The 25,115-nt window shown below is 30.7% G+C and overlaps 4 protein-coding genes across 5 annotated transcripts; all 4 read left to right on the top strand.

Moving 5' to 3' along the window:
* Positions 1 to 4,955: 4,955 nt before the first annotated feature.
* Positions 4,956 to 7,498, top strand: LOC125076272. Of its 2 annotated transcripts, none has more exons than XM_047688375.1 (7): positions 4,956 to 5,081; positions 5,640 to 5,763; positions 5,861 to 5,912; positions 5,995 to 6,060; positions 6,160 to 6,275; positions 6,360 to 6,443; positions 6,516 to 7,497. In XM_047688375.1, exons 2-7 carry the CDS (start codon positions 5,668 to 5,670, stop codon positions 6,585 to 6,587), a joined length of 486 nt encoding a protein of 161 aa, XP_047544331.1. In that variant the 5' UTR covers positions 4,956 to 5,081; positions 5,640 to 5,667; the 3' UTR covers positions 6,588 to 7,497. The 2 variants fall into 2 exon arrangements, with proteins under 2 accessions (XP_047544331.1, XP_047544332.1); XM_047688376.1 differs by having other exon boundaries at positions 4,958 to 5,112; positions 6,516 to 7,498.
* A 4,123-nt stretch (positions 7,499 to 11,621) lies between these two features.
* On the top strand, positions 11,622 to 14,653 carry LOC125076271. The gene is made up of 6 exons (XM_047688374.1): positions 11,622 to 11,811; positions 12,203 to 12,326; positions 12,403 to 12,471; positions 12,553 to 12,698; positions 12,783 to 12,869; positions 12,968 to 14,653. The coding sequence occupies exons 2-6, from the start codon at positions 12,215 to 12,217 to the stop codon at positions 13,058 to 13,060; spliced, it is 507 nt and encodes a 168-aa protein (XP_047544330.1). The 5' UTR covers positions 11,622 to 11,811; positions 12,203 to 12,214; the 3' UTR covers positions 13,061 to 14,653.
* A 2,672-nt stretch (positions 14,654 to 17,325) lies between these two features.
* On the top strand, positions 17,326 to 20,230 carry LOC125076268. The gene is made up of 6 exons (XM_047688366.1): positions 17,326 to 17,452; positions 18,019 to 18,136; positions 18,266 to 18,346; positions 18,427 to 18,551; positions 18,632 to 18,718; positions 18,825 to 20,230. Exons 1-6 carry the CDS (start codon positions 17,414 to 17,416, stop codon positions 18,921 to 18,923), a joined length of 549 nt encoding a protein of 182 aa, XP_047544322.1. The 5' UTR covers positions 17,326 to 17,413; the 3' UTR covers positions 18,924 to 20,230.
* A 1,918-nt stretch (positions 20,231 to 22,148) lies between these two features.
* LOC125076264 lies at positions 22,149 to 24,554 on the top strand. The gene is made up of 6 exons (XM_047688361.1): positions 22,149 to 22,265; positions 22,776 to 22,899; positions 22,972 to 23,052; positions 23,127 to 23,251; positions 23,332 to 23,418; positions 23,508 to 24,554. The coding sequence occupies exons 1-6, from the start codon at positions 22,227 to 22,229 to the stop codon at positions 23,619 to 23,621; spliced, it is 570 nt and encodes a 189-aa protein (XP_047544317.1). The 5' UTR covers positions 22,149 to 22,226; the 3' UTR covers positions 23,622 to 24,554.
* The last annotated feature ends 561 nt before the right edge of the window (positions 24,555 to 25,115 follow it).

The raw sequence follows: 25,115 nt of genomic DNA, 5'->3' as shown, positions 1-25,115 counted from the left end.
AAATTTAGAAGGCAAGTGTTTTCGAAAAAAAATTATTAAATGGTTAGTGATGGTGCTGAGCAGAAACTCGGCCTGGGAATGACGTGAAAAGTATCCGTTTCGAATCAAATCAAATCAAAATATACTTTAATCAAGTAGGCTCTTACAAGCACTTTTGAATCGTCATTTAACAAACTATTTAAAGTAAAGCTACCACCGGTTCGGAAATTAGATTCTACCGAGAAGAACCGGCAAGAAACTCAGTAGTTACTCTTTTTCAACATCTAAAAATACAGTAATGTTAGTTAAATACAATGATATATGTATGTTATGTCTCCTGCCTGGAAGTCATCAGGCATTAACTCCACGCCTTTTTATCATCAATATAATCTTGTATCGAATAAACCAATGTATTTTTTACAATTGACTTGAATCTATGAAACGGCAAAATTAAAAATATCAGAGGAATTTTATTATAGAAGCGGATACCTTGCCCCAAGAATGATTTATTGACTTTGCGGAGTCTGAAACTTGGCGTTCTAAGCTTATCCTTACTTCTTGTGCACATACAATGATTATCACTGATTTTATCAAAGTGATGAATGCTACTGTGAATATACATAATATTGTTGTAAATATATTGTGACACATGCCCTATGCGCATTTTTATTAAATGGTCCGTTAAATGGTTAGTTTAGTGGGTAGTTGTTCTCTATTCTAATTTTCCCCTTAAGGACCGATACGTAGGCTTTCCTTTAAATATTCATTTTCTCTTCAACTAATAATAGACTATTTGTGTTTATAATAATGATTCTACTTTCAGTGGGGCTTATTGTTGCTGGACATCACGAGTTCAACTTTTGTCAGCACACAAACCGCAATACCTCGCTTCGCATAAGATGTAGCATATAAGAATAAATAAAATGCATATTTACAGAATGACGATATAATATATAATATTTCGATTGATTCTTTAGTCTAATGGATAAAGCCATAGATTTTGGGTTCAAATCCCGGGTCGGGTCAGAAAAATGTCTTTTCGTTTTTTGTCGACAAATTTTTAATGTCATATACAGATTGTTAAAGTATACGCTCCATTAAATACTACATTTTAAATTATATTGAACATATTTATAATTACAATTAAAAAACTAATAAAACATTTGCTTACTATAAACTATAGTAAGTACTTAAAAATGTGGTAAATCAATTAACCATTAACTACTCAGTATGCTATTGTAAGGTAACTGACCAGTGTCATTTGAAAGAAAAGAGTGTGAATTTTAGAAAAGTTTTTAATTGTATCTTACATATTTACTATTTAATCTATTTGTTTATTTTTTTTTTCAGAACAGATATTACAAAAATCTTTTATAGAGTGTTCTGCCTACACGTTACGATTGCATATATCGCAACACTGCTAAGATGTTCTGGATATTTTTGAAGGGAAATTTGACAACGTTTCTTCTTTTTTGCAGTAGGGTCAGATTGAGCAGCTCGTTGTGTAGTAAGATCCTACTACTTACTCTCTTGGATACTTGCTAAGTGATAACTCGTCAGCCCTTTTTTGTTTCGTCTCTATATATTAGGTGTCACTAACTCAGTTGCGACTTCTGGATGTTCTTTTTACGTTGGTTCCAAGTAGGATACAATGTTATCTATATAATTAGAGATGAAATCCCTATAACGTCAAAAAAATGCAACAGGTCATCTGTTTGTTTTACGCCGAACTGTATAATCATGAACCATTTGATCAAGTGCATCAACACCTTCCTAGGTGGAGTTATAATACAATTTTATTTCAGATTTATTCATATTGTTCACATCTATTTATTTAGTATGATGCACCGTAGACAAGAAAATAACAGCACGGGTTTTCTTTGGTACATACCAATGATACCAATATCATATTTTTAGGAAAACCAAAGATATTAGATTCAAGGTCACGTGTTCTGTTGGGTTGAAAAATAGGAGGTATAAAGGCCTAATTTTTGCACATAGTTACAGTTACACATATACTATTTTGAGTTATAATATTTTGAGACTATTTTGTGCCAAGGATTTTGCAAGCATCAATGCTTGTAAAATAAATGTCAAAAGTAACGTTTCTTTTACTGTGAAAGTACGTTTCACATAAACTGGGGGACTATAGTGTACTTCAAATTATTCAACAATATAAATATTATTGTGTCCGTTGGACACTTATGGATTGATAAGTGACCATTGTGCATAATGAGAAATTAATACTAAACTATTCACGTTAAAAATGTTTTAATTGTGTATTTGAATTCGCGAAACTCGGGTAGAATAGATAAAATGTTTTTTTATAAAAATCAATACTTTAGGTTTTGTGAGTAGCAGAACGTAAAATAGTGACCGCAAGACACTTGTGGGTTATTAATAATAATAATAATTTTATGTCCTATTTTTTGCTTATTTATAATATTTATATAATAACAATTTTTATACTTGTGAGATAACGAAAAGTACAGGGATATTAAATGTCATACATTCAATGTAATCTAGTAAGGTTATTTAGAAGAACTCTACTTGAAATGCATCATAGTTTATCTTATAAAAGTATATGCCTGCCAAAGTGCCCAATATGTAAAATTACCATTTTTTATGCACTACTAATAATATCTCTTTATTCACCTACCTCTGAAAATTCATGTTTAATAGATGCAAATATTCTATGTGAAATCAATTGTTTATATTGAAAAGAAATAGGAATGTATTGAATTGATCGACCGGATTGATGAAAATACCATTTTTACATATAATTTTAATATAATGAATATATAATAATTAAATAACATATTTATTTAGATCCAGTCTGATTGAAAATGACACCAGGTGCAATTATAACTATTGCCAGTTGTTTTCCTTATGTAATGATTATAGGGGGATTCCTAGGCTGGGCCGGTTGGTATTCACCCTATCCTATAGTCTATATATCGCTATTATCCATATGAGAATTCCTATAATACATGTATCATAACTTCTGATGTGTAATTGTTGTGGATTATGGATTCCCGAGTCACACCTCAAGCAGTCCTTTTGAAAAGATATCTATTTACAATAGTGACTCGTACGAACAGTTCATTGATTTTCATTGTGATTTCTACAACAGAGGATACAATTAACTCCCAATGAAATACCGAAAATTTATCGACAGTAAAGGTTTATATTTCGATTAATTAAATGTATACTTTTAATTTTACATGGTGGGAAGGCTCAAATTATTTACCGCCCAACAGAAATCTTAATCATTGTTGCGTTTCGGTTTGACGGGTGAGTGACGCACGCACAAGGAGCATAACGTCTTAGTTACCAAATTCCCCAAGGTTTGTAAGGCATGGCAGGAAACAAACAAAAAAAAAAAAAAACAATAACATATACTCTGTTCCGCTTTCTATTTGCGATTGTTCCAATCTATTCAGAGTTAATATCAGTAGCATTATTTGATATATAAAACCTTTATTGTGGGACATAAATTAATTATATTTTTTTTACATTTGTCTGGATTTAAATGCGTATAGATAAAGAAAGCTTTTGAGCAAGAAATAGAATACTTGATGTTCGATTAAATTGATTGAGCCTACTACTAATAAGGTTTTATTCAATTATTAGTAATGCTACGTTTGCTATTATCATAATCACTATTAACATAGTGATTAGTGTTAACATGGTGCAGGCGTAAAATTAAATTTAAATATATGTCAAGTTATAACTAACTTAACTTGACATATATTTAAATTTAATTTTACTCCAATTAGATTTCAAGTTTTTGATTCGTCTCCTACGTGTCATCTTCACTATCAGCACAAGATTTTGCGTACCAGAAAGATGTACGTAAATGGTCAATTACATTAACAGCCTTTAAATATCCCACTGCTGGGCTAAGGCCTCCTCTCCCTTTAAGGAGAAGTTATTGGAGCATATTCCACCACGCTGCTCCAATGCGGGTTAGTGGAATACACATGTGGCAGAATTTTGTTGAAATTAGACATAAGCTGGTTTCCTTACGATGTTTTCCTTCGCCGCCGAGGACGAGATGAATGTTAAACACAAATTAAGCACATGAAAATTCAGTGGTGCTCGTCTGGGTTTGATCCTGAAATCATCGGTTAAGATGCACTTGTTCTAACCACTAGGCGATCTCGGCTCAAATAGTTAATACGTAGGAAAAATTTGAATAAATTGTCAAGATGTATTCCAACCTAGGGATTCCAAAAACACAGCCAGTATTATAGTTTTACTGCTTAAGATCTTTCAATCGTTGTGAGGCATGATGGATTATTACAACTGTAGACAACAGCGTCTTTTTTTTTAATTTAAATTGTATTTATTGTGAACCTCGTGCTTAACGCCTTGAAAATTTGCATGTTTCTGATGAAATTCTTCCAATTTACATATAGTACATCTACCGAACCGCACTATAGAAACGTGGTAGATTAGTTCAAATTTCCTGCTAACCCTTTCGGAGGTTATAGCTTTTTCTGCCACGAGATCAGAGACCTTTTCCAGTAGTGGTATATTTACGAGTCATTGATTTTTAATTTTACAAAAAACATTTTTTTTTTTTTGTATAATTAAAAATCATTATTATAAGTATTAGGGAAATTTCTAATACTAATAATATTAAACCGCCATTAGAGCTTAAGTTTGCTTGGCGGACTGCAGTCCTGGTTCTTTATATTTAACACTCATTTCCCAGCATCAGGGCGTAGGCGGAATATGCGTCAACAAGTAACCTTTATCATTTAACCTATGACCTAAATGGCGGTATTGATCTCGAACATGGACACCCAGCCACCCTCAAATTCCCAGGAAAATGTACCCCAGTGCATGTTTATTTTTAAATCATCTACCTCGCTCGTTTCAACCCGTAAATCACTTCCATTTGTATCTCAATTCCGCTCTCAGACAAACTAGACATGCGCGTTTACCTGAATCTAGCTCCACCCGGCGAAAATCTAGGCATTCAGCTCTCTGCACCGGTACTAGAATCACGTCTGTTCGGTATAAAGTGCATATTAAAGATACAATTGCATATTAGCTCATCCTTATCAACGTGTACTAGCGGGACAGCCAGTCAGGTGAGTGTTTCGTCTGCAGTTTTCGGCAATCGTAAGTAACTAATAATATCTATGAATAATTATATAGTCATTTATAATATATATTTATATATATATATATATATATATATATATTTTGGCAATGTGAATGTTATTGATAAGACTTTATTATAATAAATTTGAGCTGATTGCATTTGATATTTGGAATAATATGTAAATATATAAATACATATATTTAAATGTTTAATGTTGAGCGACATCCATATTATGTTAATTTTGTTTTTGTTTATATTGTTTATATTGTATTCTATGACAATATCATTATTTATGCACAATTTGACGAATTTTTTATTCAATATCCATTTAATCAATATAATATCCGATATCCCCCCCACCTCTTACCTCTCACCCCACCCCCTCCACCCGAATGCATTGAGTGGGTGAGGAGGTGTCCGCGCATTTCCGATACAACGGCTGGCTTGCCTCCTCCCAACTATCATCACAAGTTATTGATTTCTATAAAATGGGAAATACAAAAATGCTTTCTAGGATTATAATATAATATAAAATATTTTTTAGTTTAAAAACAACGAAGAAATCGATAACGATGCATCTCGTATATCAGACGAAATATAAGATCGTTCTGGGCGAGCCCCAATATTCGGACGATAACGAGGGGACATCGAAAGGCAAAAGCGGAAGTGTAAGTCTTAAAAAAAATTACAAAATACTTTAACATCCTAAGTATATTTATAAAATATATATAAGAATTTTAAAACACATTTTATTTTATTTTTTAGTTCACCGAACAAGAAGTGAAGAATGCTACCAAGTACCTGAAAGCCTACTACAGTAAATATTTTTATATTACAAAAATAAAACACATGAATAATATTACTTTTATAATTACTTTTTATTTATGAATTGCTTACAGACAGGCAAATGGACGCATTGCAAGAAATGGATGTGGAGATGGAGGAGTCCGAGGAGGAAATTAATTGTATGAACATAAACAATTTAAAAAATTTCTATATTTTTTACATATTTTACTTGATTGGAATAATGTTTTTCGATTATAACACACCAATAAATCTCACAGTGACACCGCCTTCACCGCCATCTCCCACGATTACGTTTGAGATAAACGAAGAAGCCGAAGGCCAACCGATCGATGACGACGACTACAAAGATTTGATGACCGTTTTGGATGACCTTGTATGTTTTAAGCACTTTTTTTACAATTGCATTTTTATAGTTATAATAATTTAGGTTTTAACTAACATATTGTGCATTTTATAGATCACCAATAAGCCTCCTATCATGAAAAAGCCGAAGCCCGTCTTTGATCTGGACATATATAAATATGTGTCATTTGTGGCAGAGGTATGTATTTTAAAGAAATAAGTGAACACTTTACATAATAATTTATTTAAAAAATAATTTATCTATTTACAGAGCAATGATTTGATTTGGGATTTGGAGTATCACATCCATGAACATCCAGACGATTCCAATTCTACTGGTTAAGCTGACGCATTTAAAAGCGAATATTTTACTCATCTGTGTCTATTAAATTATACTCAAATTATATCAAATAATTCTACCTATTAAAGGGTTCTCGTAGTAGAAATATCGATGTCTATAACCAGAGATGATCACTAACGTGGATTATCTGCTCTTCTTAAACTATCAAGTTAAGCATCTTATTTTTCAGGTATTGTTCTTAGTCGAGCCATATATTTCTAAAGGCATTGAGGTACACCCAATCCTATAATCTTCAAATAACCATTCAAAATGTAAAGATTATCAAATAAATTTGATCATCATCTACCACAATATAATGATGAGTTTCAGAGATTAATATGAATTCTGATATAGTAGGCTCATAGGAAATTAACGTAACTTGACTTAATAAATTAATTGAATATAATTTGCATAACAACAAAACCCTTGCTAATCCTAAGAAACTAATTTATATTTCAGATATATTTATTTTATATTTTTAAGATATAAAAAAAAACGTTTGAAATACAAAAATAACGAAAGAAAAAAATATATGTTTTTATAAAAGTATAAAAGTCTGTTTTTACTAATTTATTTTATAACTTCTGATATTGTAATTTTCGACAAACTAATTTTAAGTACCTACTATTTTTAAACATCTATCTTTTGTATAAAAAATTTGAAAAGAAAACGTTTGGTTATGTATTTTGTTAATATGGAAATTGTAAAACATTTTATATACTTATTCCTATAATAATTGTATTTATATCCGTCGTTATTTCTGCCTCATTAAAAAACTAAGCAACAGGTTTTCCTTGAAAAGATACGCTCACAATCTTAAGCTTATAATTGTTATGTTCTGCAAAAATTTAAATATGTATTATTTAGTAATATAGTAGTAGTATTAAGTTTTGTTCTATGATGAGTATAAAAATAAAGGAATTTAATTGGTGTCAACTTATTGCGTCATAATTACCTCACTACAGATTATCCTAGTATATTTATCCTTCATTAATTTAAAGTTACTCATATTTTAATACAATCTGGCCACCTGATGGTAAGTGGTTATCACCACCAATATAAATGTAAAACGCTGTAAAAACCAGATATAACCTACCGCCGTCCTCCAAAGCCTGGATGAGACGAAAGCGACGAGTCACCCTTCCGACGTACGCAGGTCATTACCTGGTTGGTCATTACCAATCACGGTTGTTTTGGAAACGGTGTGGCACCATTGCGGCCCAGCATTAGGTTAAGGCGTTCCCCTTGTGGAGCTTGGAGAAGCAGTTCCTGTACATCTCCCTTCGATCTTTTTCAGATTCTATGCTATGCAGGGAACTGACGTAGAGGGCCGTAACCTCCTTCTATCAGACCCTCTTAGTTCAGAAGGAAATAGCAGAAGGGGGGGGGGGGGGAGGCTTATGGCGGAAAAAGGCCGATTCCGCTCGGAGATGACGTACATATTTTTAGATATTATAATTTAAAATCGATAAGGAAAAATGGGGGACATTATTATGGATAGAAATATCAATAATAATAGTGTGTTTATGTGAATTGTATAAATAAAAGACGTAAAACGGCTATAAATCGAACAAAACTAGTAAAATTCCCTGAATTTGTTTTCGAATTTAAGGAATAAAAATATAATACTACCGATGATGTCGCTTATATTTAACGGAAAAATATAACATTGATTTAAATAACTTAAGTTAAAACGATTTGAAGCATTCTTAAAATATTCTCAGTAGAGCGACAGCTGTCAAATAGGATATTATAATACAAGAAATCTTGATAAATCAATCAATAGTGTATATGGTATAATATGCCGATAACATTGTATTATATTACAATTCCAACGACATTGCAAACATTTCTAATAGAACAAAGTGTGCTTTACACTATCTTGGATAATATAACCCATCTGACGGTCGTTTTTCATAACTTATCTATCCCTGATTTCAGGAATTAAAGATAGCCAAATCTGATGTTTTTTTCCCTTACTCTCCTTTCAATAACCTATCAAAGGCTAACATTTTCTATCAAAACTAGCCATCTGTCATCGGGAGGACGGATAGCTTACTAGAGATAGGAACGCTCACACAAATCGTGCTTACAAGCATTTCAAACACAGTTTCAAGTATCTCGGATAAACGCAACTATCTCTAGTAACGTCATTCGCTTATCTGTCAAAACAAGCCGATAGCGTTAGTTTTTCTAAAATAAAGTAATTTCCATTAATTATGGAATATTGTAGTGCAGTGATCAAAATGATATGGAATTAATTCTATTGATAATAATAGATTATGATGCAGACAGTGATAGTGATACCGATATACGGTCACAGAAAGAGTATTAACCAATGACAGATTACTTTATCCCTCAAACCTATCTAATAGTTTTTGAACGTTTCGTTTTACTAGAACTACGACACAATGTCATGCTCAAAACTTGTCTTACTTCTATTTATTTTTAATTTTCTTATATTATGAAATAGAGTAATCAATTATTATAAATACAAATAAAGTATCAACACGATAATAGGTTTGTTTCCTTTGATTTACTATGCTTTATAACGAAATCAATAATGAAACAAAACGTTTTGACAATTTTAATTTCTCGGTTGTTGGTTTTGTTTGTGAATATTTATGCTAACGTAGGTATCCAATGCATGGAATAGTAGGGCCAAAGTATACTTATTTACTAATAAGTACACGTCTACAAAATGCCGGCTTCGTTTTAGAGATTATTCAGTTCAATTAGCAAAACTAATGATAACCATTTGTAAATTATGAAATGAAAGATGAAGTTTCAATTGATCATATATTTTTTAATTGTTTAAGTTTCCGGATTATCTACTTTACTTTACTTTTAAACTTTATTGTACACCACACAGAGAAATTAATAAATACAACATGGAATCTAGCATAAATAAAAGAGGCGTACAATTTTGGCAACCTTATCGATCTCTTCCATTATCTAATATTAAAATATGAAATAATTTCTGAAATTAATTTTCTCCCCTTTTGATCAATATAATATAACGAAATACATTATGATAAATAAACTAAATTATAATTGTTATTGTTTTTATTTTATTTATGTGTTCGGTACCTTTAATTAATCAATTAAATTGATCTTGATTGAATTAATTATCACGTGTTTCTACCGTTGTATTAAAGTTACTACTCATCTTCATTAAACACTTCAAAACATTAATCCGATTAATGATATGTGTCATCTCTTTAATTCTTGACGTATACAGAGTATTCAGAGATCAACTACAGTCCGTTCACAGTTATTTTGCCTCTGACATCTATCAAACAGGCTGCGCGTTAGGTTGGCATTACTGACTGTCTAATTCTTTAGAGTTATATTGAAAAATTCTGAGATTAATTACATTCAATCATGCCAAATAGAATTCAGAGTAGGGGAAGAAAGATCGTGCTAGATGTGCGTTAATTTTGTGAAAAGGAAAAGCTAGTAAAGGCCCTGTAATTCCGTTTTAAGCGGGTAGCTGCAATGACAGGTATGTAAAATAATGTTACCTGCTATTAAACAATTCCCGTATATTGAAAAATCATTCTCTAATAATCTTAAATTATAACATTTCACTAAAGTAGTTAAATGTTATAAGATTACTGATTACGATTAAGATTAATGATTATTACATAAAATTAAAATTTTTGCAAATGAATAGATTTGTACTAATATGAGTCATTGTAATATTCATTTTCCATCCACGGCATACAGTATATGTAGTAAAAGTATTTTTTAAGTGCGTACAAGTGAAATCGTTAAATTAATGGTAAAAATTATGTATAAGTGTAAATTAAATATTGTAGGTTTATTAACTAAGGCTTTTTAAATTTCAGGTGTGTCTGAGAAAACCATCAGCACCATTACTAAAGAAGGTGAAATTGCTGCTTCCACATCTTGAAAAATTAGCAGAAAATACAGTAAATCTGACCGATGCAGTTTTCCAATCAATTGGTACTGAGGAATGGCAAAACAATGTAAACATGTTCATCATATTAAAGATAAATTTTACCAAACAGATGAATACGTAGACGATGAAATATTATACAAGTAAACGATGGCTCGGATACTGAATCTGATACCAGTACTGATTATTTGTTCTCTTCTAATGATGTCCATTTAGATCATTCATATTTTAAATAAAAGCTTTGACCAATCCATACTCGTTTTTATTTATTACCAAAAAATAATTATATAGTTATAATAATATGTTTATGTAAACAAGGTATAAGAGCATTGGTACAGAAGTAAATAGGTATTTTATATGAAGCTTCATATAATTCTGCCACTAGTACCAAATATTTCTTTGTCAATCACAATTTCCTAATTTTATACAAAGGATTTTTAGAAACTATCCATAGCAACACATTGCACAAGTTTACCAACTTAATAGCCAGAGGAGACTATAGACGCCAGACAAAAACAATCAAGAAACAATAATATTAATTACAATATTATGAGAAAAAATAAATAATCGAGTTTTGTGATAATTTAAATATTTTTTATTTCAATAATGTGCATCAGTGTAGTAATATTGAAAAAAAATAATTGTGTAAGTTATGTTAGAAGCTTTATATTTTTTTCCTTCCTTTAATGTGACGGTTGCCACTTATACTTCATAATTCAGTGATTTTGACAATATGACATCAGTGTGTACAGATTATTTTTCTTTACATATGCATGCATATAGACAAAAAATCGATGTCCTTTAGTTTTAAAAAAATATATATACAATTTTCTACTGTGAATTAAAATATCTAAATTTTGATTATAACTTATTTTAGATATTGTATAAAGTAAATGAATTAAAACAAACCATGAGTGAAATACGAACGAAAAAAAAAGAATTCAAAATCTGTTAATTTTCAACAAGAACAGTTATAAAAAAATATTGTTTAGGTTTAAAATGGCTATTAGAATTTAAAGAAAAAGTTGCGTTGTTGTGATGCAGTACACCGTTTCAGGCTCGACGGTATTGATTACACGTAGGTGCAATTCAGACATGCGCAAACTTATCTGAATCTGGCTGTGCCCGGCAGTACCGGCCGGTACCCGGCCCGGGTAAAATCTTGGTATTGTAGCTGCTAAATGGAAACTTTTATTTCGTTTATTCCACATGAATTAAATCTGATTTTTAGTCATCTTTATAAGGAAGTTTTAACTTGTTGAAGTGTTGAAATAACCGTTCGAGTAACCAGCTAGGAAAGAGACTGTAAGTATTTATAAGGTATATGATGTCTGAATTTAATAATATTTGGAAGCGAAAAAAAATATATATTTACCGCTGCGCAAGTGTATTTCAGAAAATAAATATAAGGTTACATTTCATTTACGCGAATATATTTTTAATATTTTTGTATGCGCACTGTTTTTTATGCATTTTTTTTTCAAGTAAATGAAAATTAGTCGCTAAGGTTAATATTTTTAACAGAAGTTATTGATCCTTTTTCCAACCCGTAGGAGCGGGGGAAAGGTTAACAAAGGAAGCGCGGATATGGAGATGTCCGCGCAGTTTTGTGATAAGGGAAGGGATGCAACAACGCAATAATAGCAAAATATTCCGCCATTACCTGAATAATAAACATAGATACGTTTTGTTGTAGATCCGCAAAACAATGAGTGACGAAAGTATACAGGAGGTCAGCATGCAACCGGATTCGGGCAGCGAGTTGTCGTCAGATGACGAATCGACTCAAATAGCTGACGCTATAATGCGATATTATTATTGTAATATGATTTTCATATAAAAATTCAAATAATTTATTATTCAAAAAATATTAATATTTTTGTGCAATTAACACAGATAACGACATTGGGGAAAATATGAACAATCTATCTGTGGATTCGGATCCAGATGACGACGACGATGAATGTATGTCACCAACACAAAAAATAATATATTAAATTAATGAATTCTCAATAATTTTGTAAATGAATTAAATTATCTTTACAGCAATATCCAGTAGCCTATCAGACTCTTGTCAGACATCCCCACAGCCGTTTGATTCAAGTGACGATACAGAAGATGATTCCGAAGATTCTGAATCCGAAAACAATGTTATTATACAAGAAATAGGGGTTGAAAACAATGACAACTTGGTATTGTTTTTCGTTTATCAGGACCATTATTATTGAGGCTATTTGTTACTTAAATATTTTTAAATGCTTTATAAAAATTTGCAGGTCGTAGATAATCCACTTTGGTACGCACAAATAAGACATTTCTTGACAGAACGAGAAAGAGAAGATTTGTGGAAAAAAACTCCTTGGGTGAGGTTTTGTTTGGCATTAAAATATAATTCAATGAAATGATATGTTTTTTAAAATTAGATTCGATAATATATCGCATCTTTGCTTTGTTTTTGCAGGTTTTGAAATGGTTTTGGGATGACTCCGATGACAATAGTCCGATGTCAGATCATCCGTTATTTAAGGACGAGGATTCTGTCGGCCTTTTTTAAAAAAAATTGTTTAGCTAATATTGTTTAATTTTAAAATCATATTATTTTATTATATTCGAGTATTGTTGAGCTTAAAATAAGGACGATGCGAAATCGCAATGTATAAAATATATGTTAAGATTTTGTCTTCTAAAAAAAATCTATTTTCCCAAAATGAATTTGAAATATTTTTAATATTGTATTACGTTTATGAAACGTGTCAATGAGAATTATCAAAACAATTGTTTGTCGAAATAGTGGGTAGATAAGTACATCTAGACATCAATTGAATTACGACTCTTGCACGTTCACAGCTCAAAATAATTGTAATACATTAATTAAAATTTTTAATTAACACTAAAAATATAGAGAATGATAAATTTACACTGTTGATGATCGTAATGAAATAATGAAACGTTTCAATGGAACTTGTCAGAATAACTCGAATGTTTCATGTATGGAAAATATATAAGATAATAAATAAACGTATATTGGAATATAAAACCAGATTAATACAGTAATGATGGTCATAATATGAGTAGAATTTTGGGTAAGCGAGAGATGTCTTTGTGGATATATAATAGAAGAAGTCAGATATTTACATAAAAATCATCGGCGGCACTACAATAATGAAGTGCTTAACCTTCATTTTATTTTTTTTAATTTAAATTTGACATTAGAAATGAACGGGGAGAGAATAATATGTTGATGTTATTTTTTTTTTTTTTGATGGTATTTTTTTTTATAATATACGAGATTCGTAATTAAATACTAAGTAAGTGATTGAAAATAAGTGATTGACAGTGCGCGCTGATTTACAACGAAGTACGAGGGTTCTTTTAGAGATATCTCACAGTATGAATTTTTAGTTTATGATTTTAATCTGTAAGCAATTTATTATGTTCAGGTAAATCGTAGTGTTGATTGTATTCACGGGTGAGTATTATGTATTCGTTACAGTGGTAAGAAATACTTATTACGCTCCCAAGACTATACGAAACCGAATTCGGATGATTAAATATAGCAACTGTATGCGTAGCGTATATAAAACGAGCAACATATTAAACTAATTAATCGCCAAAATATGAAAATGATTAGAAATTATAATATCACCTAGTGTATAAATAATATATATAATTGTAAGAAATATAATATAATTATATACTTTACTCTACTACTTTCTGTATCTCTTAATTTTTCTTTATTATTTAATATATTCTTTGTTGATGGTTATTTCTTTATTTAAATTTCCTCATATTATTCAGAAACCTTCCGAATAAAACGTTGTATCTCTCATTCTGAGGTATATTATATATTTTGTGTATCGCACAATGGAACGAATATTAATGACCTTTAACAGCAGTATTCAATATTGTAAACATGGCACACTACATCTTGAACATTCCAAACCGAAGATCATCAGGTAAATGGAGGCAGGAGAGATTTTCTGTATCGTTAGGTAAAGGACGATGTAGTACGTGGAATGTTTTATATGTAGCTTAGATAGAATATTCAGACCATGTTTGTTTACCTCTTTCGTAGAATTACAAAGTTCATAAATTTGATATAAAGTAGTTTTAGAACATTGAAATGTATTGACCTAATTATATTATAGTTTACTAAATATTGGACATCTAATAAAATTAAAGAAACTCTTGTTGTTTATTTCATACATACGTTACTAACATAATAACATCTGAGTCGATGTACGGGAGTAAAAAAGAAAATATATTTTTTTAAATATTCTATCTCGATACAGCAATACGCTATTTTGGTACACTTAATTAAATTAAAGCACTTTAGTTACAAAGAAATACAGCATAGTTGTATTGTTGAAGTTCTTCTCAACATTTGTCGGCCGAGGCGGAGTTTAAATTAATATTATAGTTTCTAAATTTAGTTACAGTTTTTGAGTTATTCTATAACTTAAAAATGATGCTAGCTTTACTCAGCGTAGGTCACTTGGGATAGAAGAACGTTTGAAAAACCAATGTTCTATAAATTAGAATAATTTATCTTATTTAAATAAAATATTTCGGCATCACTGACGATAAATCATTTTAAATTAAAAAATTTAGAACATCGTTCGCCAGGCCGGTGTAAACTATAAAAATATAAGAGTACATCACCAAATTCTCAGTTACACGTGGATAATCCTAATATTAAAGGGAACAGGCATACCATCCTTGGAGTAGCACCCGCAGGTATCTGGACACACTCAAACAGGAAACTGCAGCCGTCCACACTTAATATTTCAGCTTAAAATTACTAATACATGTGTTGCGCATAAAAAAACCTACTGCAATGCGAAACCTGTATAGGATTCAATAATTAAGTAAATACCATTATCGGGAAAGTCCTGCTTACTTTAAATGACGATTTCAACTGCGGAGAATCATTCCAATGGGCCAAAAATTACTGTAAATCACAAATAAAATATGGCTTCGATTTTCTGTATTGCAAACTAAGGCAATTGATCACAAATTAAAGACTTACAATATTTTAAGGTGAGTAGAAACATGTTGTAAAAACTTTTATCAAACTTCAAAACTCCATTATTATTCTATTCTGGAAAGATATATGCTATTAAAGCACTAATCAATCACAAATTGAGAAACTCAACTATTAAGTAAGATCACCGATATATTCATTACATTATAGTATACGAATTTGATGTTTGGATTCGGTGCTAAGCCGATGATATAAAAATGCAAAAAGAATGAAATTCGAAAGTTCTTGAAACTTTGAAAGGTTTAGAGAGTGTGACCAGTATCACTACCAAAAATACCCTAAATCAATAGGAATTATAATATCCATATTTAAATAAAATAAATAATTAGGGAAAATTTATTTAATGAAATAGAAGCCTTATAAGGCAAAATAAATGTCATAATAAAAACTCCAACAATTTACATACAAATACTAACTTTTATAATAGTGGATGACAGGTATTTTATTGAAATGATGCAAAACCAACGAAAATATTAGTTTAAAAAAAACTAATTAGAATAATAATTTCACTGAATCCTTAAAATAAATGTAATTTATTTCATTACAAAATAAAAAAAAATGCCAGTTAGAAGTACTGAGTTACCAACACCAACATATGGAAAGTAGAAAATGGGTTAATGGCACGGATTCAAGGGATTTTACACTTTTGTGACGTTTTAGATAATTATTAAAAAGTTAAAATTATGAAAATATTTTTTTTTATGTAACATAATATACATAATAAGTTGCACATATAAATCTTTTTATTTTACAGGCTAGTTAGTTAAGTTTTAAAATGCAATTCCCCTCAACAGAAGTGCCTGATTTGGAGACGGACGCGAAAATTCTTACGCCAGCCAAATCGTTGCTTAATCAAAGCTGTCAGTCATTACAGTATATGAGCATCATGTTAAATGACTTCATTGAGCTTTAGCTTGAGGTTATATGAATCTTCCTTCCTCCATCTGCTCATGATAATTGTAAGAAATGAGTGTGAATGAATAACAAAGGTTAACGCATACTATAAATCGCATATCAGCAAATGCATTACAACATTTTTTATAGAATTAAATGAAGCCAATCGGTTAGAGTTCGGATCATTTGGAATTGTCAATGTTAATACCCAAATATTGCTCAGGTGTCGATTATCAGCAAAATTCTGTGGAACGTTGGGTTAAATTTGTTTCCTTTATTAGCTTGTATATTAAAAACGCGATTAATATTTTACGTTAAACCGGAAAACCAAACCAAAAAATGGTACCATAACACTTGAAAAAAATAAAATAAAATAATGAAATAAAGTACCCCAAATATATCTATCTGCCTATCTGGCTGAATGTGATAAACATAAAAATTACATCACAATATTTTTTTCTTACGATTTTAAACAAAAGACAAAGTGATTCATTAGATCTATGTGTATAATTTATAAAGAGTATGATAAATTGGATGAAAGATAACAACGATTGTTCAAGATGTCGGAAGCTTATACCTCCTTTAGTTGGGCCAATATATTTATATTTATTAAGATGAGAAAGTTTATATGTACACCATTATTCGAGCCGTGTGAAGCCGTGATGAAAATCTATTACCTAATAAAATCTAAATATTATTTTTATTATATTATATTGAAGTAGCTTTATTTATGTTTATGATTTATTATGTAAATGAGTGTAATTTTATGTATGAAAATATAAAAAAGTCGTATAAATAGACGTAAGTGCAATTCAGACATGCGCAATGTATTGGATTCTAGCAGCTTGTTGGGCCCGGGTAAAATCTAGGCATTGTAGCTCCTGCATCGGGGCTCAGATGACGTATATTCCACATTTGTTGTGTCTGATTTTTTAGATTCGTGGTGTTATAAAGTTTTGAATCGTGAAAATGTTATTATATTGTGATCAAGAGACCGGCTCGGGAACAGTATGTATATTTTTGTATTTTTTTATTTGTTTTATGTAAATTGTCTTGCTATTATAAATCTCATTTATGTAAAAAAATAATAATACATTGGTAAATATTTATATTTGCGAATAACTTGGCGCCAGTATATTTCATGAAATAGATCTAAGGTTGAATTTCATTTATGCGAATGTTATATATTTTTTTTTAATAAAAAATATTTAAAATGCGTGCGTCATATGTATTATCATTAAACATTTCATACCTACGAAAACCAAGTTAAGATATATATAAAAATAAAAATAATTCATAAAAAAATAAGTTTTGACTACTTGCCCCACTCCGTGGGCGTGAGGAAAGTAGATCAATAAATTAAGAGCGGGGAGAGGTTAGCAAAGGACACACGGACGAGTCTGCGCAGTTTCATGATAAGAGATGGGGGGTACTTATGTAGCTGCGCACTAATATTAATTTATTGTCGTCCATTTTGACAACGAAATCCGAGTTGATTGATTTTATGCTTGACCTACGTATTGATGACGTATTTGACCTGTTCAGAAAATAAAATGTAATAAATGTTATTGTAGAACCGCAAAACGACGAGTGACGAAAGTAAACAGGAGGTCAGCATGCAACCGGATTCGAGCAGCGAGTCGTCGTCTGAAGACGAATCGGCTCCACCAGATGACACTCAATATTATTATGGTAATTTTATTTTATTTACGTTCTTTGAATGATAACTATGAACGGGTAGATACTAATATATTGATTTTATTTGAGCGCATTATTTTTTTTTCTTGATAACGAACAATTTATTAAATATTTTTAACGCAGATAAAGCCATTGCGGAGTCACTTGCGGAGAACATGTATAATCTATCAGTGGAGTCGGACGAAGATGACGACTACGATGATTGTATGTAATTAACGCAAAAAATATTAATTTCTATATTAATTTATTCCTAACAATATTATAAGTAAATTTAACTTTTACAGTGAATCCATCGCCCTCTTCTCGGCCACCAAAACAGCCGTTTGTGTTTGAATGCTATTCCGAAGATGATTCCGAAGAATCAGATATCTATAACAAGATAAGCAAAATTGCGGGGTTGGAACACTTGGTATAGTTTTTCATTTGTAATTTAACGAGATTATTTATAGTTGAAATATCATGAATACTAATTAAAAAAAAAATCAACAGGTCGTGAACAGCCCTCTTTGGTACGCGCATGTAAAGCCACACTTGACTGAACTAGAACGAGAGGAATTGTGGAACAGAACTCCTTGGGTGAGGTTTTATTTACTATTAATAATTAATTAAAAAAAAAAGGATATCATTACTGTAACGGGCTTTGATGAAATATATTATTAATATGTTTACTTGGTCTTTGCAGGCAGTAAAATTTTATTGGGATGACTCCGACGACGCTGACGCTGATGATGAAGCTGCTCCTCCGCTTTTTAAGGATCAGTACTATATCGCAGTTATTTAAAGCGTTATAATCAAGTTTTTCTTTCAATTTAAAGTATTTTGTATTTTCGTTTCAACAATCTTTATATCCTCTTAAGTTTAGCAACTTGTAAGGAGGGCGTTGCGAAATTGGAGTGTTATTTATTTTTCGATTGGTAAATATTATAAAATTATATGAAACGTGTCAATGAAACTTATCAGATAAATCTGATATTATTTATATATAAAAAAATATATATATAATAAGATATAAATACTGGACGTGGAAACCCAGATAAACACAGTAATGATGGTAATAATATATGAGTAGAGTTTTTGGTAAGGGAGAGATGTCTCTGTGAATATATAATAGAAGAAATCTGGTATTAACATTAAAATCATCGGCGGCACTACAATAATGAAGAGATAAACATTCATTTTATTTATTATGTTATTTCAAATCTGACATTAGAAATGAACGGTTAGATACTAATATATTGATGTTATTTTGAGTAATTTTTTTCTTGGTAGCAAATTATATGTTTCTAAAATAAGAGATTCGTTTTTGAACATTGACAGTGCCAGCTGATTTTACACTGAAGTATGAGGTTTCTTCTAGAGACATCTCATAATATGAGTTTTTAGCTTATAACTTTGATTTGCAAGCATTTTATTATGTTCGGGTAAATCGTAGTCACGAAATTGTTTTATAGAAATAAGAAAAATACTATATTGTCCCACAAACATGCGGAATCGAATTCGGAAGATTACATAATATATAGATAACAAGCAGCATAAGTAAATTTATATTATTATTATAAAAATATGGGGATGACCTGAAATCAAGGTAGTTTGTAAATATGTATAATCGTAAAAAATAAAATATAATGATATACTTTCTGTATCTCTTAATTTTATTATAATTTATTTCAAACAATTTACTTTGTTCGTTTTTCCTTACTGTTTAATATTATTGTTGGTTCGTTCTTTAAATTTAACTTTTCTCATATTATTCAGAATTCTTCCATCTAAAACGTTGGATTTGTCATTCTGAGGTATATTATATAATATGTGTATCGCACAATGGAACGAATATATATGAACTTCAATACTAGCATTCAATATTGTATACATGATGCGCTACTTCTCTTTAACAGCTAAGCGGTTCTCTTCTGTCTCGTTAGGTACACGACGTTGTAGTACATTGAATGTCTTATGTGTTGCTTAGAGTTAGACATACCATGTTTATTTATTTCCTAATTTATAATAAGTAGTTTTAGAAAATTAAAATGTATAACATTATAGTGATAAGGACATCAATATTGGACTTCAAATAAAAATCAAATAAGCCCTTGTTTTTTATTTAATATATATGTAACTTACTTAATACTTCTTAGTTGGCGCAAGAGTACCAACAATTTTCAACAACAACAACCCACTTAAGAAACTAGTACACCAGAACCAGTACAGTACTGCATTCTTTGAGGCCTAATTTGTAGTTAGATTGGTGTTTCGTTGCTAATTACTGTTCTTTAGTTATCTTCTCAGTCCAGAGTACCGGTCCAGACCGGAATACCTAGGATTCATCTAAGTTTACTTGTATTCGCTGAAACCTGAGAGGTCGCTTTGCTAACTCTTTACGTGCTACACCCGTATAACAAAAAAATATACACTTTGCACCCGAATATTTTCAGTATTCTTCGACGTGTCATTATTTACTGCCATACATGTCTTATTTACGCAAAGGTTACTCCGTCTTTGTAAATTCTAGAATGGACATTCTAATCAGTTTCTTTAGTTTTCAGTTTGATCCAGTTTGCAGATATGTTCATTTGTGAAATCTTGTCCAAAGCTTCCGGGCCAATGAGCAGGTGTGTATTATTTATTTTATTTAATGAGTTAGGGACGGTTTGTTGTTGCTCGTGTTAGCGGTCGAGATACCTTTGGGACAGGATCGACTTTGACACCATCAGGGTGCTAAGACTTTCCCTCAAGGTGAGTTCTTATAGGACGTCGCGTTAATACTAGCATCGGGGGTGAGTTTTGAGAGAAACAAAGAGCTCGCTGAGCTATAGGTTCCACAAACTGGCGAGTGGCACTAAACCGACTTGACCCCCTAGTGTCTCCGATATTGTTTTAGGACCTTATAAAATAATTTAAAAAAAGTGTTCTGTGGATAAGGTTATAAATGTATTTGATTGTCGTTTTGCGTGTTGTCTTAAGAACGCAAGAAAGATATATTTTAAAAATGTCATCTCCTCCATTGTGTAACATGAAGGTGAACTTAAGATCCGAGTGGAATGCATAAAACCACTCTGATACCACTGAGACTGTTAACTGGTCAGTTCCGTTAGCAAAAGGTGCGTGCATGTTTGTAATAACTGAAATTAAAAGAGGATGTTTTTGATTTCTGACCAAAACATATTTGTTTTAAGAATGTAATACTCGTGGGAATATTGTGTTATATATCTTTAAAAAATAGAAACAAAATAAAATAGAAATGATCTTCTTCTCTCAGTTCTTCGTCCATCATATTTTTGTCGGAAACCCGGCGGAGTCGGATGTAGGTTGGCCATACGTGCGCTTATATTCACATCAATCCTTGACAACCGTTCGCTGTCAATCCCCAGTGTTGCCCACCACCGTATCCGAATACGCCCAAATCGATTAGGATTTGACGTTCCGCTTTCCAATCTCCGACAAATATATTTTTAAGTCAAATGATTTTTACATTATTATATTTTTAATTATTCAATATTAAAAGTAAAATAATAGTAATACCTCTTTTAAATTATTATATTACCTCTCAATATTTAAATAAAACAGGGAAATAGTTAATGTCAAAATGCAATGAATAAATCCAGTTACATAATTTAAAATACAAAATCAATAAAAGACAAATGACATTTTGTCAAAGTTTAAAATCTAAGAGTCTTTTTTGTAATTTGTATTTTGATTTTATTTTAATAATGATAAGGTAAAGTCCAGTTGAGCTTCATTTCTCCTATCTTTCTAATCAAGGTCTTATAATATATTCCAGTGGAAATTCGACAAATGAGCGGTTACTACTTAGAAAAAAAAAAGTTAAATAATATTTCATGTTTCCTCTACCATTTATTAATTAACAGTTAAAATTATTATATTATAATCTATGTTAATTTGTGATGGACTACAACAAATCAATATTTCATAAAAATATACGTAGGTGCAATTCAGACATGCGCAAACTTATGACCCGGTAAAAACCAGGCATTGTAGGTCCTGCATTGGGGCTGTGTTGACGTATTACACTTTTAATTGTGGGTGACAGTAAATTCATTCTATAAAGAAGTTTTAATTCGTGAAAATGTTACTATATTGTGATCTGGAGACTGACTCGGAAACGGTAAGATTTTTTTTTTTTTAATGCGTATATTATAAAAGTATAAATATATATTATACAGTACAGATTTAATTTATGATTATTTTATGTTGCGAATAACTTGGCGCTAGCGTATTTTGTATATATAAGGTTTCATGACATTTAAGCGAATTCTTATATTTTTTATGACAGATCATGTGAATGACCAATGTTTTATTCTTACTGATATTTTTTTTCTAAATACGTAATTCAGTTACTTATGTATGCTTAGCTATATACATTTTAAATAGAGGATATTGATTTTGTCCCTCCTTTCCTCGACCCGAGGAGGGTGGAGAGAGGATAACAAAGGACGCCTGGAAATTTCCACCCAGTTCTGTGATAAGGGAAGGGGGGAAGGTTTGCAGCTGCGCATTACTATTGAAATATTTGTTGTTCTGAATTGATTGATTTTATGCTCGTATGAACGTTTAATTTCACTTAACAGATTGACCTGTTGAGAAAATAAATAGTACCTAATAAATTTTGTTGTAGAGTCGCAAAACAATGAGCGACGAAAGTAAACAGGAGGTCAGCATGCAACCAGATTCGAGCAGCGAGTCGTCGTCTGAAGACGAATCGGCTCCACCAGCTGACACTCTCAGCAAATATTATTATGGTAATACCATTTTAGTAACGTATTTTGAAAGATTATATTTATTTAAACATCTATTAAATGTTTTTAACACAGATAAAGCCATTGCGGAGTCACTAGCGGAGAACATGTATAATCTAGCCGTGGAGTCGGACCAAGATGACGACTACGAGGATTGTATGTAACTGACGCATTATTATTAGTATATTAATTTATTCATTTTACGTTATTAAATAAAATAACTTTTACAGTGATCCCATCGCCCTCTTCTCGACCACCACGACAGCCGTTTATGTTAAATGACTATCCAGAAGATGATTTCGATGAATCTGATATCGACCATAAGATAAGCAAAATTGCGGGCTTGGAACACTTGGTATAGTTTTGCATTTATCTAGCTATTTATAAAAATATTGTTTTTTGACACGTTGCTATATTTAATTAAAAAAATTACAGGTCGTGAACAGTCCTCTTTGGTACGCGCATGTAAAGCCACACTTGACTGTACCGGAACGAGAGAAGTTGTGGAACAGGACTCCTTGGGTGAGTTTTAATTTACTATCTAAATAAAAAATTATATAATGAATTGGCTTCGATAATATATATTATTTACCCATGTTTTTTTTCTGCAGAAAGAAAAATTTTATTGGGATGACTCCGACGATGCTGATGCTGATGCTGATGATGCTGATGACGAAGCTGCTCCTCCGCTATTTAAGGACCAGTTTTATATCGCATTTATTTAAAAGTTTATGTTGTAGCTAATTTTGTTACGTAAAATTATGATTTTACTTTTTAAGATACTATGGTATCTTGTAATTAAGTTTTAACATATTTTATAAACCCTTAAGTATTAACAGCTTGCAAGTAGGGTGATGCGAAATTGGAGTGTTATATATATTTAGATTTTACCTTCTAAGCAACATAGTATATGTTCTATTTCATATTATATATCACGTTTATGAAACGTGTCAATGGTATTTATCAGAATAAGTCTAATGTTTCAAGTATGGAATATATATATATATATATAAAATTAAAAATACTGGAATATTAAACCAGATAAACACAGTATTGATGGTAATAAAATATGAGTAGAGTTTTTGGTAAGGGAGAGATGTCTCTGTGAATATATAATAGAAGAAATCTGATATTCACATAAAAATCATCGGTGGCACTTCAATAATGAACAGTTAAGCCTTGATTTTATTTATTATATTATTTTATATTAGAAATTAAAGGAGCGAGAATATTGACGTATTTAAAAAAAAAGTTCTCGATAACAGGTTATTGTAAAATCAATATCATCAATCCTCGTAGTTAAATAGTGACAATGCCAGATGATTTCACAATGAAATATGAGGTTTCTTCTAGAGATATCTCATTATATGAGTTTTTAGCTTATAATTTTGATTTGCAGGCAAATCATTATGTTCGCATTGGTATATCGTAGTGTATTGATGGTTATATTATATTCATTCTTATAGTGGTAAGAAAAATATATTATGCTCCCATGAATATACGCAATCGAATTTGGAAGGTGAAAAATATATCGATCAACTTAAGTAAATTAATATAATTAATCGTTAAAATATGAGGATGATCCGAAATGATATTATCAAAGTAGTCTGTAAATAAGAAATATATATAATCGTAAGAAATCAAATATAATTATATAATTTCGCTATCTATACATTTATACATTTTATTCTTATCTATATTAATAAACCGTTTTATAAATAGTATATACCTATGTTAAAAATTTAGATTTTTGATGCGTTTTTTTTTTTTAATTTTAAATTACCAAATATCGTTTAGATATCTTCCGCCTAAAACGTTTTTCTAACTCTCATTCTTAACTATATTATATGTTTTGTGTACCGCACAATGGAACTAATTAATACATATGGCGTTTTATAGTAGAAATCAATATTGTAAACATGGCGCACTTTGAAACGTCAAACATTCCAGTCTAAAGAGCATCAACAAAATGGCGGCATTTAAGAATTTCTGTCTCGTTTGATAAATGTCGTTGTAGTAAGTCGAATGTTTTATGTGTAGCTTAGAAATTGACATAACATGTTTATTTACATCTCTAGTCAAATCTCAAAGACAATCCAAATAATATTAAGTAGATTTAGAACTTTGAAATGTATCACATTAAAGATAAAAGAACATCAAAGGATTTCTAATAAAAATAAAGTAAACCCTTGTTGTTTATTTCATTTCTATGTAACTAA

This window comes from Vanessa atalanta, chromosome Z (assembly GCF_905147765.1).
Source record: "Vanessa atalanta chromosome Z, ilVanAtal1.2, whole genome shotgun sequence".
Taxonomy (NCBI): Eukaryota; Metazoa; Arthropoda; class Insecta; order Lepidoptera; family Nymphalidae; genus Vanessa; species Vanessa atalanta.
The sequence above is the reverse complement of the archived record's forward strand: the minus strand, read 5'-3'. Positions and strand labels throughout refer to the sequence as shown.